General features: G+C 59.3%; 1 protein-coding gene across 3 annotated transcripts in view; it reads right to left on the reverse strand.

Annotated features, from left to right (window-relative positions):
- The window catches only part of DOT1L (DOT1 like histone lysine methyltransferase), a 57,145-nt gene extending 45,126 nt beyond the window's left edge, over window positions 1-12,019 (reverse strand). Inside the window, exon 1 of one of the 3 annotated variants that reach the window (XM_060145725.1) lies at window positions 11,768-12,018. In XM_060145725.1, the coding sequence (XP_060001708.1) occupies window positions 11,768-11,848 (81 nt within the window). In that variant the 5' untranslated portion in view covers window positions 11,849-12,018. Of the gene's footprint in view, window positions 1-11,767 lie in introns of all 3 variants that reach the window. The other 2 variants (XM_060145731.1, XM_060145734.1) reach the window with 2 other exon arrangements.
- Window positions 12,020-12,245: the final 226 nt, after the last annotated feature.

Raw genomic sequence — 12,245 nt, forward strand, 5'->3', positions numbered from 1 at the left:
GCCCAGAGCTGCCAGCCCTGCCCCGGGACAGCGACTGCCCCTCTCAGCCCAGGCCACCATTTCCACGATTCACAGAGGAGGATGGCAACGCGGGCAGAGTCCCTGCAGGTCAGGGCACGGATGCCCGTAAGGTCCCAGGACAGGGCCCCCCACGGCGCAGTGTTCCTAACAGGTCAAACAACTCCGGAAACACCCTTTGTGTCCTAAGCCTCATGTTTGCAACAGCAGCCCTACTGAGATATAATTCACACAGAATGGGCCTCCACTTCAAGTATACAGTTCAGTGGGTTTTAATACATTCAGAGCTGTGCAACCATCACCTCTATCTAGTTCCAGAACATCCCATCACCCCATTAGCAGACGTACCCCAATCCCCTCCCCAGCCCCTGATAACACTAACCCACTCTCTGTTTCTGTGGATTTGCCAGTTCTGGACCTTTGTAAATAGAATTACGATATGTGACCTTTTGCCCAGAGTCTTATTTTTTAAGGCAAAGGAAAAAAACCAATCTTCTATCGTTCTTAATAACATCCTCCAACTTACCAAGGACGGAGCAGTAAATATCCATTGAACTCATATTACTTAGACAAGGCAGGGGGCGGGAGATGGAGCACGTGCGGTCCAGCACAGGACAGCCCTGCAGACCAGTGGTTCCCGAGACGGGGGAAGCGACCCGCAGCATCAGCACCACTGCTGACCCAGAAACCCTTGGGAAGAACCACTGATCGGCCCCAAGGCCTCCTGGCAAACGGCAGGAAACAGTGAGGACAGCTGGGTTTGGAAAACAGTCTGGCAGCTCCTCAAAGGTTAAACAGTTAGCAAATGACCCAGCAATTCCTCTCCTGGTGTCTGCCCAAGAGAAATGAGAATATTTGTCCACACAAAACGCTGAACATTGGGTTTCCCTGGTGGCTGGTGGCACAGTGGTTAAGAATCCAGCTGCCAATGCAGGGGACACAGGTTCGAGCCCTAGTCTGGTAAGATCCTACATGCCGCGGAGCAACGAAGCCCGTGCACCACAACTACTGAGCCTGCATGCTGCAACTACTGAAGCCTGCGTGCCTAGAGCCTGTGCTCCGCAACAAGAGAAGCCACTGCAATGAGAAGCCCGCGCACTGCAAGAAAGAGTAGCCCCCACTCACCACAACTAGAGAAAGCCCATGCATAGCAACGAAGACCCAACACGACCAAAAAAAAAAAACCACACACAAAAAAACCCCTGAACATTAATGTTCACAGAGGCGTGATTCACAACCGCCAAAAGGTGGAAACCACCCAAATGTCCATCAACAGATGAACAAATAAACAAATGTGTCCCTCCACACACTGAAATATTATCCATCCATGAAAAAGTGTGAAGCACTGACCCTCGCTACAACGTGGACAGACCCTGAGAACACGATGCTCAGTGAGAGAAGCCAGACAGAGGAGGACACACAGGGTGTGATTCCATTGATGGGAAATGTCCAGAACAGGCAGATCCACAGAGACAGAGAGTGGGTTCCTGGTTGTCAGGGGCTGTAGAGGGGGGTGGGAGGGATACTAATGGGGACGGGGTTTCCTCTCGGGGTGATGGAATGTTCTAAAATTGGTAGTAGTGACGACTGCACTCAATGAATACACTACAAAGCAGGGAACAGCATGCTTTAGGTGGATGAGGTGAAGACTGTGGGAATTACACCTCAAAACAGCTATCAACAACAAGAACAACAGGGACTTCCCTGGCGGTCCAGTGGTTACAACTCTGTGCTTTCACTGCCGAGGGCCCAGGTTCAATCCCTAGTCACAGAACTAAGATCCCACATGCTGCACGGTGTGGCAAAAACAAACAAACAAAAAACCACAACAAAACCTACAGGAGGAAATGCACGGTATCGTTAGAAGCACCTCCGCCTCAGTAGGAAGACACTGAGCATCTCAGACACTCACACGGCCGACAGACTCTGTTCCTGGTCCCCAACATTCAGTGAGTCCACAAAGACAGTCCTGGCAGCCCTGAACTCCCTGGGCTCCTGGACCCACTGAAAGCAGAGAAGACGCCACGCTGTCCTGCAGGGTCTGCTCAGAGACAAACGCACACAGCACAGTGTACAAGGCGCTGAGGTAGTCACAGGATGAGGAGGAGGGTCTAGAACTTTCCACCAACGCTCTCCCACGTCACACTCCTCCTGAGGGGAGCCGGCCCCCGTGCACTGAGGAGCCTCAGCAGCCCTGCGGGGCCCACGTGCAGAGGAGCCACGGGAGGGGCCTCCTGGAAGCCAGGCATCCCGCCCGGTCCAGCCTTCAGATGGGGCAGCCCCGGCTAAAGCCCCTACTGCAGTCTCCTGAGGGACCCTCGGCCGGAATCCCCTGGCCCGCCTGCTCTGAATCCCTGCCCTCAGAAACCACGGGAGGTCATCAGTGTGCGTCGTCTCAAGCTGCTAAATTCACGTCTGCGTTTAGGCCGATACACTACCCTGCGAGCACGGCCCGTAAGAACAAGTCTTAGAGCCACAGGAGGACGTGGCAGCAGCCAGGAGAGTCTGATTCCAGTCACCACTGTGGAGTTACAAAACAGGGTGTGCGCTCTGAAAGGACCCCGTGAGCATGCGCGTGTGCCTGAGCGTGCGCCGCGTGGCAGCCCCGTGCCGGCTCGGACTGTGCTCCCTCCCTCGGCGCCCCCCAGGAGGCTGGACGCGCCCCAGAGACGCTCCTCCTGCAGGGGCGGCAGGGGCCCTCACGGCACGCGGGCCGCAGCCCTGGCTGAGCCACCACGTCTCAGACCGAATCACGCAGACCTGGGAAGACGGGGGCCTGGAACGTGGTCTCATCTGTGATGAGATGAACTCAAGCTTTCCCAAGCTTTCAACTTTCAAACCAGAACAAAAGGAAGGAAACAGTTTATGATGTGCCTCCTACTATCTGAGGATGCTGCTTTAGGGACTGGCCAGCTTCCAGCGACCGTCCTGAGTCGTATGATTTAAGATGCCCTGATCACCATCGATGATTCAGAAGCTCTCACAGCTTCTCGGCTGTGGCCTCTTCTTCTGCTTCACAGGCCTTCAGAACAGATTGACGCCAGAAGCCGACCCAGAAAGGTCCAACTGAGAACAGCCCTGAGGAAGCCTGCGCTTAGGAGCGCCCACACCTCCTTCCCCAGGGGAACCCTGGAACTCCGGAGTTTGAGGCCAGCCCTGGTCTTGCTGCACGGGACGCCCGGCCTCCCTGTCCCAGCCACAGCCCCGGCCCACTGCTGGCTGCCTGCTGAGTCAGTGACTAACCCAGGCTCTTCTCACTGACAGCCTCAGAGCCTCCGCAGGAAGCCGCGCAGAGGCTTAGCGAAATGCTGCTCAGCACAGAGCCGCGGCCTCACTGCGGGGTCCTGGGAAAGCAGCCGCAATAAGCACAGCCGTTCCCGCCTGAAAAAGCACGCTGTGCGCAAGCCGGGGGCTGTCATCAGGCCTGAGCCGCCACCAAGCCCGTCCCGTCCGCTCCCCTCCCCTGCCCAGCTCAGGGGAGGACGGGGGCCGCCCACGGGGCTGGGGAGTCTGGCTGTCCCACTCGGCAGGCCCCTGCCTCCTCCTTGACCGTGAAGACAGGTGTGGGAACAGGAACTCCACCCGGACGCCCGCAGGTCTGGTTCTGCCCCTGCGCGTCCCCGCAGGCCCTGCACCTGGCGTGAGGAGCCTGGACAGGAGGCCTCCTGGGTGCTCGCTGCCAGGGCACAGCCCACCCCTGAGCACACAGGCTGGTTCACGGTGACAGGGGCACGACATCTGGAAACATCGTCCCTCGAGGACCCGGCGAGAGGCAGGGGGCAGAGACTAGGGAGGAGACAAGACGTGGACTCCGTCCTCCTCTTCCCACTTGCAGCAGGAAGACGCCGGGACCCAGGGGGCCTCCGAGGCAGGGGCATCACACCGGGACGAGCATCAGAATCCCTGGTCAGAGTGGAGCTCTGGGGCCCACCCGCAAAGTTTCAGAGTCAGCAGGTCTGGGCCCCAGGAACCCGCATTCCTAACCAGTTCCAGCTGGTGGGGAAGCTGCTGGCCCAGGGGCCCTGCTCAGAGAACCACCGGCCTGAAGCAAGCAGGGACCACACTCTGTATCACCGTCTGCTGGGGGCAGAAGTGCCCAGGAGGTGCCGAGGGGGAGCACCCTGGGACTCTGCCCGCGGTCCCCACTCCCCAGCAGGCTGCAGGGGGCACTGCCTGCGGGCTGGGGGTCGCTGCCTTCTTCCCCGAGGCTCTGCACACCTCTGGAGACCTGGGGTGGAGGCCAAGGCAAGTGGGAAAGAGCGGCCAGGATGTGATGCACGCACTGCTTCCCAAAGTGGAGAAGCACAGCGGGAGGAGTCAAAGGCACGGGAGATGGAACACGGCGGGAGTTCTGCCGGCTGTCTGTCTGCCTCTCTCAGTGGCAGGGCTTTGAGAGCAGAGGTCTGGCTGGAGGAGTGGAAAATCCACAGAAGGCTCTCAGTCTGGGAGGAAAGCCAGGTGGGTGAGCAGAGGGCCCCGAGGCCCAGTGAAGGAGCTCAGCCTCACCTCTCAGCCTGCAGCCCCGCTGGGGAGCACCTCTCAGCCTGCAGCCCCGCTGGGGAGCACCCACTTGCCAAGGAGAGGGAGCAGGGCGTGAAGGGGGAGGCAGAGGGCCAGCGCCTGTGGTGGGCCTGAGTATTCAAGAAGCAAACAGGTTTTCAATTGAAAATGAGTGCATTTCACACAGGGGCAGGGGTGGCAGAGAGATTGGCTGTGCAGCATCACACGGGTCTCGTCCACAGTCAGCCCTGGATGTCCGCAGGCCCCCAGCAAGGGGGTGCTGCCTGGCCCCAGGACCGTACCTGAGGACAAGCCAGGCCAAGGATGGGAACCGCCCGGTAAAGCGATGCAAAGGAGAGAGCCAGGAAGGAGGCTCTCCTCCCACCGCCCACCCGGTCCTCTCCCCGCAGGGCCAGGCGACAAACCAGGCTGGTCTCGGGACCGAGCCGCGTCTCAAAACCCTGCCCGCGAGACTGGCACTGCAAGAACAGTCAACATGGGAAAACAGGAAGGGGCTGCCGGGACCCCATGAGGCCAAAGTCCAGCTGGAGGAGGAAGAGAGAAGAGGGAGCAGGCTCGTGGCTCCCGGGCCACGGACACGGTGCAGGACACGGTGGGCCCGTGGCCCTGACCCGGGCGGGTGGGACCCGCTGTGCACACTGGGGTCCCGATGACCAGGGTCCAAGGAAGGAGCCCTCACGAGGGAGAGGGGTCTAGAGCCTCACTGTGCCCACAGCGGCCCCTGGCCACCTGGACAAGGGGCAATGGTGCGCGCTGGCCCACTCCAGTGACGTGTGCTGTGAGCACAAGATGCACGCAGATTTCTAAGACAGCACGCGCAAGCACACGCACACGAAGTAAAACTGCCCTTTACTAATTTTTTAAACGACACGTTGAAAACGTAGTATTTGGGCTATACTCGGTTATGTACAACGCTATGAAAACGTACCTCGTCTCCCCCTTTTGACTCGTCACGTGGCTCCCAGTAGGGCATGTGCGTGGCTCCTGTGCCCCCTCACCTACCGCCACACCTGCGGGAGCGTTTCCAGACCTGACCCTGAGCTCCACGCCTGGGTCCGCAGCTCACGGAAGCTAGTCTGCGCAGAGCCAGGACCAGCTGGGACGCCCTGATGTCCGGGCAGCCGTCCTTCTGCGGGACGGGCATGGGTGTGTCCATAGGAGGACGGGGTGCCACGGTGGCTCCAGGGGTGACAAGACCATTTCAGTTGCTTCAATCCAAACTAGCCCACCTGTAACAGCCCAGGTCACCCACCCACACAAGGAGCGCCTGCAAGTGCTTAGCGCCTGATGCCGGGGGTCCACATGGAGGGGCCGTCGTGCAGTGACTCCGGTGGGACGGGGGAACACAACAACCAAAAGTTCACCACCAGAACTTTTCTTGCCCTCACCAAAGAAAATGCTTTACTGCCACAGAGCAGTCCGGCCTGAGGCCGAGGCCGTGACGGGAAGGGAGGGAAAGCCCAGGGACCGCGGGGGCACAGCTGGAGAAGGACTCACCTGGAGCTCCCCAAGCGACAAGCAGCAGCATGGCCTCCACCCCGCGGTCTCAAAGGCCAAGGCGAGCTGCACCCCCAGCCTTCAACTGTCTCCCACTCCAGCAAGGGGTCCTGTTAGCACCGTATCAGTGCAACTGTCATCGCCCCACCCCAGGACCAAGCCAAACGAACGCCTCTCCAGGGGCTTCGAGACCCCACAACCTGGTCCACACACACGGGAGCATCACTCAGCCACGCAAAGGGGTGAAGCCCTGACACAACAACGTGGACGGACCCTGAGAACACGATGCTCAGTTGAGAGAAGCCAGACACAGAAGGACACACAGTGTGTGATTCCACTGATGGGAGCCGTCCAGAACAGGCAGATCCACAGACACAGAGAATGGGTTCCTAGTGTCAGGGGCTGGGGCAGGGGACTGCGGGCCCTTTGCGCTGATGGAACGTTCTGGAATTAGAAGTGATGGTTGCACCGCTCTGTGAATATAGTAGAAGCCACTAAATTGTACACTTCACATGGGTGGTGTGTGAATGCTATCTTGACAAAGCTGTTATTTAAAAAGACACAAAACCCACAAGACCCAGCACGGCTCCTCTTCCCCTTGTCCCGCCCCTTCACCTGGTGTCTGTCCCAGACCAGGTGTGGGCCCAGCGTGTCCTGTGGCCCCAGCACCTGCTCCCCGGTGGGAGCCTCACTCAGCCTGCAGGGTGAGCACAGAGCAGACGCCAGGGAGCCACCTGCAGACCACGGGAAATGTGAGCCACCACCACCATGCGACGTGCAAATCCTTCCCGAGAGCTCCCCGCCCCGAGCCTCACGACTCCCGCCATCCCTGTGGGCACCACCCCGTGGCGGCCCCCTGGCCCCCAGCACACAGCCTGCAAAACCCCTTCCCCACCCGGGAAAAGATGCATCAGGTTTTTAAGGGAGAAGCATTCTCAGAGGTAACCTCTCTCACACACCGGCTGCCCGTGCACCTGGTGTGAGTCTAACGCGCTTTCCTGGCATTGGCCGCGCACCCCATGACTAACTGAGGGGATTTAAACGGAAGCCCCTCAGAGATGAGGAGACATCGTCATCCAAGGTCAATACTCAGTGAAGCACACAGCCTCCGACCTCCCAACTGCAGCTCACGGGAACCTGTGACTCGGCAGCCCTGCCAGGCGCCCTGGACAGGAAGAGGGCCCGGTCCGACACAGGGGCGCCAAGGAACAGAGCCCCGGGCCAGGCACCGCGACAGCGCCCATGGGTGGGGAGAGAGAGTCTGGGAAGGAACGACAAAGGCAGGCGGTGAGGGAGACACTACAGAGCCACGTGTGAGCTGCGGAGCACGGCAGACAGACACCCGGCACGTCCTCTGTGAACACCCTTGGGACCGCTCAACGCCATGGGCGCGGCAGGAGACCCGGCTGGTGGGAACGGCCGGGACAGCTTGAAGGGACAGAGAAGATGCCAAAGAGGCCTCCAGGCAGTGCCCTGAGTGGGAGGAAGGAAACAGGACTGTCATCCCACAGCCAGGGAGAGAAGGCGCACACACTGGGGCAGAGCGCCAGGACCACGAGAGGAGGACACGGCAGAAAGAAAGAGGCAGGAGAGGGGTTTCCTGGGAGACGAGCGCCAGGCCGGGACCCAGGGACGCGCAGACACAGCCAGTCGCACCCTACAGGTCACCGAATTCAAAAGGGACACCAAACACTCTGTATCTTGATTGTACCAATGCCAACAAAATCATTACATCGGTGCGTAGCTTTGTAAGATGCCACCATCAGGAGAAACTGAGTAAAGAGAATGTGGGATGTCTCCGTCTTATTTCTGACGGCTGTGCAAGAATCTACAATAATCTCAAAATAAAAAAGTTTAATTAAGGAAAAAAGGATGCAGTTCCTAGAGGTAGACTGGGGGCAGGTCCCCTGCAGTTCCCGCCACCTCCTGCCTAGTGAATATCCAAAGAGCCGGCCACCTCTGGCTCCTCCCACCAGGAACAGAGTACACAGGCAGCATTTGGACGTTAAGGTACAAAAGTTCAAAAGCTAACAGTCACGTACGTATGGAATATCAGGCTTTTCAGGTGATCCCTTCCTCTTTAAAGAGGCTACTTCACCCACAGAAAGTCGTTAAAGGGTTAACCTGCCTTCCACCTGAGCTCAGATCAGGCAGGACTCATACCAGCAGAGGTCAGATCAGAAAATATTTTCTGAGTCACAGGGAGGGATGGCTCACTCGGCCACCCACTTCAGCTACTACTCACAGTCGAGTGAAGGGCATGACTGCTCAGCGGGCATTCATCAGAGACTTGTGGGCTCTGAGGAGGAAGCCAGAAGCAGGCGGGGACAGTCACGCTGGGGCCGCTCCACGCCCACAGCCTCAGTGAGTCACGGAGGGGAAGGACCACTGCACACCCTCGCAGGCTCCTGCCCAGCCATCAGGCAGCCGAAGATACCACCTGCTCCCTCCTGAGCTGAGACCCGGTTTTCCCACCAAAAGAAGGGCCATGCTGCTTTAGAAATGCTGCCGTGAGCTACAAGTGGATATCTGGGAATTCTCAGTCACAGAAGGAACAAAACTCGCCCTGCACCCCCTGCACCCCGCCCTCCCATTTGTCAATTGCGCAAAAGCCCATTTTGGAGGCTGGACACTTCCGCGTGCGGACGGCTGTGGCTGTTTGCACTTCCTCCTGCAGGTGCCCCCTCCTCAGAGAAGCCACCCACACCTCCCCCAGGGCAAACCTGGCAGCCCCACCCTCTGGGACCTCAGCTGGTCCCATATACGGGGCACTACACCTCAGGTGACCTTCTGTGTTTATAGATCACCTACCGTCCTTCGTTCATAAGTTTCTTGAGAATAAGAATACTGTCTACTGTCCTCCGCGCCCCCTGGAACACTGAGTGTAAATATCCAGGAGGTGCTTGCAGAATGAATGAATCAATGAACAAACAAGCTCAGTCATTTCAAACGTGCGGTCACATGAGTAATCTGACCTTCTGAAAAGTTAAGCTTCTAGAAGGAGCCCATTTTCTTAATGTACTCAGCATCGAGTCATCACAAAATATGAACTCTTATAAAGTACCGCCCCCTCACTTCCCATGAGAAAGCAAAATTCCTCAGCAGGGAAATGGGAGGGTAGCAGACGTTACCCGCAAAGCTTTAGGAAGGCTGCGGCTCGCTGAGCCCTTCACTAGGGCCCCTGACTGCTTGCCTGGTAGTGGGACAGACACACCAGGAACGGCTGCTGACCAGCAGGAGGAGCGCCCGGCCAGGCAGGCAGCACACCCCGCACCCTGCCAAGCGAGGTCCGGCCAGCAAGGGAAAGACGCTCTCCACTTCAGAACCGCCCACCGCTAGAAAGCCAGGTCCTGCCAGGGCCTGGACACATGAGGCCTTTCTTACAAGGGTTACAAATCTGTGGCCTTGCTCTGCCTCGAATAAAAGACAGAGATGGGGACAACGTGACCATCTCCAGATGAACTTTCATCTTTGTTTCAAGTGCCTGGGTGCTGGGTCACAGTGGATTTCTAAATTCTTCCAATACTCAAAAATACCAATTTCTAAGATGCAGAAGGGTTGTTAAACATACACTTAGCACAGTCCCCAGTCCCACTCCTGAGTATTTTCTCAAGTGACGTAAAAACCCAAGTTCACATGGAAACCTGCCCTGGGATGTTTACAGCAGCTTTATTCCTGATCCCCTCAAAACTGGAAATATCCCACAAGTCCTGCCACCCGCAGGCGAATGGACAAACGGAAAATGGAATACAACACAGGAAGAAAAAGGGGTGACTTCTCATACCCGCAACAACAGGGATGACGGACTTCCCTGGTGGTCCAGTGGCTAAGACTCCGCGCTCCCAATGCAGGGGGCCTGGGGTCCATCCCTGCTCAGGGAACTAGATCCCGCACGCCGCAACTAAAAGATCCTGCACGCGGCAATGAAGATCCCATGTGCCGCAACTAAGACCCACCACAGCCAAGTAAATAACTAAATAAATAAATATTAAAAAAAAAAAACAGGGATGAATCTCTGATAGGTTTTGCTGAGCCAAAGCAGCCAGAATCAAAAAGCTACATACTGTTGTTCCGTTTATCTGACTTTCTGGAAAAGCCAAAACCTTAGGGACAGAGAGGAGATTAGTGGCCAAGAGGCTAGAGGCGCGCTGGCGCCAAAGGGCAGCAAATGGGATGACGGGATTGCTCTGCCGCCTGACGGCGATCATCTGTCAAAACTCCTAGAACTGTGCACTACAAGTGAACTATGCTTCACGGCTACTAAGGATAAACGAATTATTACATTTTGAAAAATGCGCCGGCCAGCCAACCGGTACATGACAAGTGCAGTAAGAGGGGCGGGGGAGGTGAGGCAAGTGGATCAGCTGGAGTTCTGAAGGTTCTCCCCACTTTCAGTTTCCGTGCCCTGGGATGTCTCCCCGCCCTGCCCACTGCTCAGGCCGCCCACCGGGCCACCCGGAGCTACCCAACCGGAAAAGCCAGAGCCCGGGCTCAGCCGCGCCTCCGGGCGCAGGAAGAGCAAAAATAGAAAGCGCCGGTGCGCAGTGGCGGGCTGGAAACCCTCGGACCTCGGAGAACCGGGGAGAACCGCGGCCCGGAGCCAACATCGGCTCCCGGGCGGTCCCAGCGTCCCGACCCCGCCCCCGGCCGCGACACAGTTTCCACAAACTGACACACACGGAGCCCGCGCGAGGGGCGGGGCGCGCGGGCTTCCCCGCCGGGTCCCTGGAGGCCGGTCCCCCGCAAGCCGAGCGCGCGAAAGAGCGCCCCAAAGGCGCCGGCCCACGGCGCCCGCTGCGCTTTCCCTCCCGAAGGCGGGCTGCAGGGCCCAAGCGTGGACCCTGGGACACGAACACGCGCACCACGCCGCCACCGGGGACGAGAGGCCGGGCGCCCACCCGGCTGGGCACCCTACATTTCTGGAACCACCGGGACGCCAGTGTAAATTTCCGTTTTCCCTGTCATTTTCCAAAGGCCACTCAAAATCAGGGGACAGAATGCCTCCTCTCCAAGGGTCCGGCCAGTCCACCCACTCAAATTAGGTGACAGAACGCCTCCTCTCCAAGGGTCCTGCCAACCCTCCCACTCAAATTAGGTGACAGAACGCCTCCTCTCCAAGGGTCCTGCCAGCCCACCCACTCATGATCAGGGCACAGAACGCCTCCGTTCCAAGGGTCCTGCCAGCCCACCCACTCAAGATCAGGGAACAGAATGCCTCCTTTCCAAAGGTCCAGCCAGTCCTGCCACTCAAGATCAGAGGGACAAGATGCCTAACTAAAACAAAACAAAAACACAAAAAACTGGAAAGAGGGAGAAAAGGGTGTCCTCAAAAATAAAAAAGCTAAGCACGTTGACAGCGCCAAGAATTAACTACCAGGAAGAAGAAACCCTACATGTCAGATCATAAAGTACGGACAGGCAAGCCCACCGGCAGTCCAGGCCCGGGGGTACCGGGGACCCCAGCCCGGCAGAGCCAACGGCAGCCCGGCTCGGGCGCCCCTCGGAAGCGCGGGGTCCCCGCGGCCGAGTCTGCGCCCCCGGCCGGCCCCGGCTCCCCTCTGCCCACCCTGCGCGCGGAGGCTGGAAACGGCCGCGGAGAACCACGGCGGGGCGGGAAGGAGGGTCCAAAGAGGGTCTGGGGACTCGAGTCGCTCCGTTTCTCGGTGGGCCCAGCGCTCGCCGTGGGGGAAGAGGGGCGGGGGTCCGGGGGGAGGGGACGGGCGGCACTCACGTAGACCGGCAGCGGCCACGGGTAGACGGCGGGCTCAGCCCCCACGGGCGACTTGAGCCTCAGCTCCAGCTTCTCCCCCATGTCTGCGCGCGCGGCCGCCGCACCATGCTAGTCGGGCGGTTGGGGGAGGGGCGGGGCGCCGCCGGCGGGGGCGGGGCAGGCAGGCGGGCGGGCGGGCGGGCGGGAGGCTGAGGGGAGGGGGCCTGGCCTGGGCCTCAGCCGCCGCCGCCGCGCTCCCGTCCGGCCCCCGGCTCCCTCTTTGTGGTCACAGGCCCGGAGCCTCCAGCGCCGCCGCCATCTTGGGCCGGCGTGAGGCGAGCACAATGAGCCGGGGGCCGGGCTGAACCACTCGCGGCGCGCGCGCGGGGGGGCCCGGCGCGAAGAGGCGGCGCGCTCCCGCTGCCCCGCCCGCCGCTCCGCGCGCGCCCCCCCTCAGCCCCGCCCCGTGGGCTCGCCCGCTCTCACGCACGCACGAACG

The sequence above is a fragment of the Lagenorhynchus albirostris genome, chromosome 3, assembly GCF_949774975.1.
Source record: "Lagenorhynchus albirostris chromosome 3, mLagAlb1.1, whole genome shotgun sequence".
Taxonomy (NCBI): Eukaryota; Metazoa; Chordata; class Mammalia; order Artiodactyla; family Delphinidae; genus Lagenorhynchus; species Lagenorhynchus albirostris.